Source organism: Gavialis gangeticus, unplaced genomic scaffold, assembly GCF_001723915.1.
Source record: "Gavialis gangeticus isolate Ggan-Ray unplaced genomic scaffold, GavGan_comp1, whole genome shotgun sequence".
NCBI classification, from domain to species: Eukaryota; Metazoa; Chordata; order Crocodylia; family Gavialidae; genus Gavialis; species Gavialis gangeticus.
This window is the reverse complement of record NW_017728959.1, coordinates 2380405-2387279: the sequence shown is the minus strand read 5'-3', so window position 1 is coordinate 2387279 and position 6875 is coordinate 2380405. Positions and strand designations below refer to the sequence as shown.

At 44.3% G+C, this 6875-nt stretch overlaps 1 protein-coding gene across 1 annotated transcript in view; it reads left to right on the top strand.

The window, feature by feature from the left end:
* Positions 1-6875, top strand: part of BAZ1B (bromodomain adjacent to zinc finger domain 1B) — a 120418-nt gene that overhangs the window by 43398 nt on the left and 70145 nt on the right. Inside the window, exons 8-9 of the mRNA XM_019509912.1 lie at positions 2601-2739; positions 3267-3397. Of these exons, the coding sequence (XP_019365457.1) occupies positions 2601-2739; positions 3267-3397 (270 nt within the window). The remainder of the gene's footprint in view (positions 1-2600; positions 2740-3266; positions 3398-6875) is intronic.

Here is a 6875-nt window from a genome sequence, read left to right as displayed (position 1 = left end):
GCCACAAACTCGTGTTGCCTATCCCTCAGGATGTTGGCGTCAGCCAGTCCATTAAGGATGGCCTCTTTAATAAACTTTTCTAAGACCTTCCCTGGTATAGAAGTCAGGCTGATGGGCCTATAGTTTGCCGGATCCACTTTTCTCCCTTTCTTAAAGATAGGCACCACATTGGCCGCCTTCAAGTCTTCAGGCACTACACCAAAGCGCCAGGAGTTCTCAAAGATCTGTGCCAAGGGCTGAGCTATGATGCTCACCAGCTCCTTGAATACCCTGGGGTGTAGGTTGTCAGGGCCAGCTGACTTGAAGGTATCCAACCTATCAAGGTGTTCCTTCACGCGGTCAGCATTGATGGAGGGCAGGGGATCGCCCTCACCTGGATCTTCCTGTCCTGTAGTGGGCGTGGGTGTCCCATAATGATGATAAACTAAAATCTTTGCCATTTATAAAGTTCTGAACTATTGTGGTGATGTCAAAGATGTTACCTAATGGGTTTGGTTGTTGCTTTGTGATTTTAACTTGAATGGTCCAGTTAGACATTGGTTGTAATCCTTTGTGGAAAACAGGGAAATGAGTGCTACTGTGTAGCTGATTTGAAGCCAGTTATCTGCTGGCTTGGGTTAATAGGATGAAGTTCACTCACTGACTAAGCTTCTTAAAAATGAGTTGGCAGTTTTTGATGGAAAACACAGAAAATCTCAACCCCCAAGTGGGAAAAAAAAAGTGCTTTTTGTTGTGTGACTTTTTTCCCCTGCCCTTTCTAATCAGTCAGATATAGGACTTGGAAACACCTGCCAGGTACCTGTTGGCTAGCTAGTACAACCTACTGACCCTATTGTGTTATAGAATTGAATTGGGGTGAAGTCCATAATGTGTTTCCTGGATAGTGCTCTAATGAGGTGCAGCATCTTGTCTTCATTGCTGGGATTTTTGGGGACTGAACCACAGTAAGCACTTCATCATTTGTATTATGCTCAGGCTCATGGGCACCTGAAAAATTTTCCTCCCGTCCTGCCTCTCTCTGACTTTTTCTTCCTCAAGTAATCTCTTCCTCTTACCTTTCTCCCCTTATTTTTCGTGGCTGCAGTGAATGGGTATACATTTGAAAATAATCCTTTCTCACAGCTTTCCCAAGGAGTCAAAGAATGAAACTTGTGTTGGAGCCATGTTGAACCTGGTGGTTCTGGGTAGCGGCACTGCAAATTCAGCATAAACTGATGGTCTGTTCATAAGTCTTCGCAAATTTCACTCTCGTTGAAGGTGAATACTGTTTCCAAGTAATGGGAATGGAAATGCCCAGTTGGCACTCTTAGCTTGGTATATCAGCTGTAGTGAGGGATGCCACAGGTAGTTCTACAACTTAGGGCTTCTCTTCTCTTCTTTTAAAATTCACTGCACATTCACAGCTTCTTATATTACATCTTTCTATGAAAGATTTGAATGTTTCTTAAATAGAAAACATTCTGTTTTCTTGATGTTTTAGGTTTTGACTCTGTTTAATTAGGTTTGGGCCATATGTTATGATCTGGCTTAGTTTATGGGGTTTGTGTTTAGGGATGGAGCAGTTAGTTTCTTTCTCAGTGCAGTTCTTGTAGCAAGAGTGCATTTCTTCTTCAGTGGCAGCCAGAGAGAGACTGTGAAGAAGAATCTGAGGAACCCCGAGCCCATTAGAGAAACTTGTGTCATTCTGATCTCAGTGCTTTGCCTGCCTGGCAGGAGTTGGGAACACTTTTGTTTGTGTGTTGTCCTGACCAAAAGATGAGAGGTCTGGGTCTGTAGGGGATGTCTGTAGGAATCCTGCCAAGGCAGTCTGCTGCCAGGAACATCACCATTTTACTCTGTTTTGTTTTTGTTTGCTGACATTCATGAGGATATCAGAGCTCTTCAAGTGCCAAGGGTTTTGTTGTGAGACGGTACCTAAGGCATCTGCTTTTCGTTAAACTGTTCCACTAATGTGGCTGCATGTCTGGAGAGCATGAGTTGTTTAAAGGTATGTTTTTGTCACGTGTATAGTTGGTGTGGAACAACCATGCCTGGAAACTCTGCCAATTGCCAGTTGCTTATTTTTGAGGAAGGCCTCTGGAAATCTTGAGGTATATCAGCATGGGTATCTGTAAAGTAGCTTTTAAACTACTTGGTGCAGGTACCAGTAGTACTGTAGTTGTGGCAGCATGGGCACAGTATACATGTACACTCTGTCCTTTCCAGCCAGGATCACTACAGCAACAAAAGGTTTACAAACTGGTGTGTATTATACAGCCATACCAAGGAATAGCAGAACACACGTATAGTTCATTCTCCTATTCTGGCGTTTTCCTGCATTGTTATGGGAATCTCTGAAGCATTGTTATGGGAATCTCTGAAGCTGAAGTGAGCATGGCTACAGTTTTTAAAGTTTGAGATCCTTCAGAGGCTGTGTTCCTGGACAGTTGTCTGGTATGTGAGAATTGTTCTGAGAAGATCTCTTAACATCAGTTACCAGTAAATTTGTCCAATATCTTCTTGTTATTAATTTACCAAAACAGAGAGAAGAACTGTTATCGCATTACTTGGCAAATATGAATAAGTAAAAACAACTAATACATCTGTGGTTACTCCAACAGTGAAAATGGAGAAAGAAGCAGAAGAAGAGAGAATCCGGAAACACAAAGCTGCAGCTGAGAAGACTTTCCAAGATGGAATTGCCAAAGCTAAGCTGGTGATGCGTAGGACACCAATAGGCACTGATCGTAATCACAACAGGTAGAAGGGCTCATTGTATTGCTTCCCTTTACTACCTCTGCACTGCTGAAGGTCCCAGAAGGGTACAGTTTTATAATAGACTCTTCTAGTATTTTAGATATGTTGGGCAAGTATGTGATGTATTGCTATGCATCTGAAACTTTTTGTTAGCTAAAGCAGAGGTGAGTCCTGGTTCTGCTATAGACTGAGACCCTATTTCTGAAGGATGCATTTTTTGTTAGCAGTCTAACCTAGGGGGTGGCAGCCTGTGGCCCCTCTAGGCTAGATCTGGATATGTGGCTTTGGCAGGGAACTTCCTGCCCTGCAGTGGGGAGAAGCAGCTGCTGGTCTTAGTAATTACCCACCTGCTTCTAACCCTAACTTTATCTTTCTGGCCTGAAGCCTGAAAAGATTGCTGACCACTGAATGCCGGTACATGTTTGCTCTCTCTTCACACGTGTGTGTGACTTTTTTTTTGTTTTTGTTTTTTTTTCTTGCATCCTGTATTCTTCAGTGGTTGCTCACCAGTATGTATATGCTCCCTACAGGTATTGGCTGTTCTCAGATGAGGTTCCTGGCTTATTCATAGAGAAAGGCTGGGTACATGACAGCATAGACTACAAGTTCATCCTTCCCCATCAAAAGAGGGGTGAAGAGGAGGATGACTACAACCTAGTGGGTATGATTATCCAGCTTCTTTTGTGTATCCTCTTTGTCACTAGCCGAGCATCAGAGATGAACGTGTGAATGGATGTGATGTAACAGTTCAACTGAAGGTTCTATTCTTTGAGCTTGTGTGTGTGTTATGGGGGCCCACCTTGACTGTCTGCAGACACTGAGAACCCATCCCCTGGATGGCTTGAATGATCCAAATTCAGGGTGCTCCAGTACATGCTGCAAGGCTTGATGGTGCAGATCTTGAAATATATCTACAATGCGCTGTACCAACATAATGGATGTTCCTGGTTATCATTTTTCTGCTAAGAAGCCATTATACTGTAGGCTTGGTGCCATCACCTTGGGTAACTCCATTGACTTTATGCCTTTCAGGAGCCAGTAACAACATACTAGACTTCTTGAGCAGTTCCTTAGTTACCAGCGATAAGTGGTTACTGCAGAGAACAATCATAGTGCTAATATTTAAATATTGGGGAGTTTCCACAGTAGATCTTTTTGCCACAAAGAACAGCACACAATGCCTGAACTTCTGTTCTAGGGGGGACATAAGGCTGAGTGCCATACAAGAGGCCTTCCTATTGCCTGTTCTCTCCAGGCATCCTGTCCACCTTTCGTTCAGTCCAAAGGATGATGCCCAGAGTTGGATAAAATAGCGTTACCTCCATCCTAATGGCTCATTAACTGGTTGAGATGGCTTTGCCTGTCAAGCCTCTTGCACATGTCCATTCATCCTTCAGTCAATCTATCTGTATGTGCCCAGACACATCATCCCAGAACTTAGCCAGATTTTGCACCCAGAACTGTAGGTGTTGCTTATCTTGGCTTGCATGTTGGCTGATTTGAGTCACTATGGAAAAACTGTTCTTTTGACCTCAGAAAAAATCTTCATATAGAGCACAAAGACCTGTTCCTCCAAGTAGAAATGGTTCTTTATAAGTGTACTCCAGCATAATATGGTTTCTTTTGAGGCTTTGGTACCAAAAATTTTGGCTCTCTGGTGCATTTGAAACAACATGCTGGATTGGCATTTATAGCCACTATTTGAGCTGCTATTGGATTGTTAAATTGCATCCTTTTTTGATTGTTACTGCCTCAGCATGAAGTGTCAGCAAACTCTGAACTTGTAGGGACAATCCCTCTATTCTTTCCCAGGGACAGAGCGAGACGGAGATTAATGGGTCTCTGGATTCAATTTGGAGATCCAGCTGCCAAATTGGGCTGAATCCCCTCTGAATCGAATCAGCGACCGAAGCTTTGCACAGCCCTAATTCCCAGTATCCCAGAACAGATACTACTTGTGATTCACATATAGTGGGATCCATGTTGAACAGATTCAAAGGAGAGAGACCAGTTAGTTATCCTACAGTAACTAGTACTTTAATTCATAGTCGGTATAAATCCCAGAAGCCATCCTCTGTCCCTGCCTTTTCAAAGTCCCTGCAACATGGGTCTGGAGGGAGCTGAGGAGTGGTTGAGATGAAAAGACTAGAGCAGTGGTTTTCAGCCTTTATGGATTGAGGGCACCCCCTCCATATGTTTTTTAGAATGTAGTGACACCATTTAAAAAACTAACATAAATGCAATCTGAATATTATAATAATTATATTATTAATTAACATCTTAATTGCTTTACTATATTATAATGTAGTATAAGTATAATAGTTACCCCAGGGGCTCTGCTTGCCCCTGGATACATTTGCTCCCAGTGCAGCACCTCGACTCCCTACATGAGAGTCCAGGTCACTGCTGGGCCTGGGAGCTGGTGGGCCAGTTTCTGCCCTTAGTTATCTTGGTCCCCCCTAAACTCCAGGCCTTGGACCAAAATGAGCAGTGCCTGGGGACACCCAGCTGGTGGGGATGAGGTGCCGAGCTGCACACAAAGCACATGGGCATTGTAGGGAAGGTGTAGGGGGAGGGGTACAGAAAACATGAGACCTGGGAGGGAGGAAAGGAACTTCCTCCCTACCCGCTTTGTTCCTGAGGGGGCAGGTGCCGGCTGTGCTGCTGTGGCTGGTCCTCCAGGGACTTGCATGCTGGAAACCAGAACCACCTGCCCCTGTGATCCCTCTTGCTTGCCCTGACAGTGTGAGAGGAGTTGTGTGGGCAAACATGGCTGATAAACATGGCTCTGCATTTGTGTGTCTTCCTGCCCACACATCCACCTGCCACTGTGGACCACGCTGCTCAGAGTGACCAGTACACGGGCTGCCAGCAGTTGGGAGGAGGCCATGGTGCCCCTTGCCTACAGGATTCTGGGGCACAGAGTGAGCACTGCACTTTACCTACTTGCACAGAGCTCAGGCACAGCTACACCCGTACAAGGATCTTGCAGCAACCTGGTTGAGAATCATCGATTTCATAGATTTTTTTTTTTTAGGGTCTGAAGGGACATTGGTAGATCAAGTCCAACCCCCTGCCCTGGGCAGGAAAGAGTGCTAGGGTCAAATAACCCCAGCTAGGTGCTTGTCCAGTCTAGACCAGCACCAATCACTGGACTAGAATGACCTTCTGTGGGAGGATAAGAAGGCATGAGGCACCTGCCCATACACAGTAGGGTTCTCACTGACTACATCTCACTGTTACAGTGACAAGTAACCATTCTATGGAGAAGTGCGCTTACTGCTAAATAAACAAAGTAAATAGGAACTGCAGCCTTCCAGAGCTCTGAATGAAACCAGAAACAGGGATGCTGACCCCTGCAGCTGTGGAGTGATCCCACAATTGCCCTGCCTTTTTAATTCCAAACTGAAGTGAACCTTGAGCTACTGCTTCAGGTCTCCAAAAATAAAACTGCCCATGCTGCCTTTGTCCCTTTCAACATAGGCTTATACTTATACACTCATGATTCATTAAAATACCCAAAGCTGGACTAGTCACATAGCTTTAGCGACCCACACTCCATGAAGCAATACTGGAGAGGAGAAGTTGCTGCCTTCTGTCCTCAGGGTAGTCGGGCAGGGAAGCACTTGGGCTGCTGGAAGGGCAATATTCATGAACAGAGTAGAAGGTGAAAGAGGAGTCTTTACTGGGAATCTAGTCTCTTCCTGAACATCAACCAGTACCATTTCTTGTTTTTTGGCTAATAGACTCTGGATGTGTTTAAAGCAATATATTCCTTTGCTGAGAAGAACTGCCTCTTTTGCCATTTTTTTTCAGCTTAGTTTTCCACTAGAGAGTAGCTTCTCCTTAGCCTTCTTCCCTTCTTCAAAAAGTATTCACTGCTTCATTTCCCTGAGAAACAAATCAACATTTTGGCAGTATCTTCGGAGAGCTCCCAAGCTGATTGGATTACTTGCTTTTCTTATAACATTCAAAATCCAATCTTAGACATTTGGGTGTTAGACATTTGCTTTCCACCAGACACAACTTTATCTAAGAAGCAAAGTGAAGCCTTCGGGGGGATTTCTTGTAAAACAAAGCAGCCTTTGGTAGCTGTTTTCACCAAACCTTAACAATGTGACTATATACCCCACATTCTC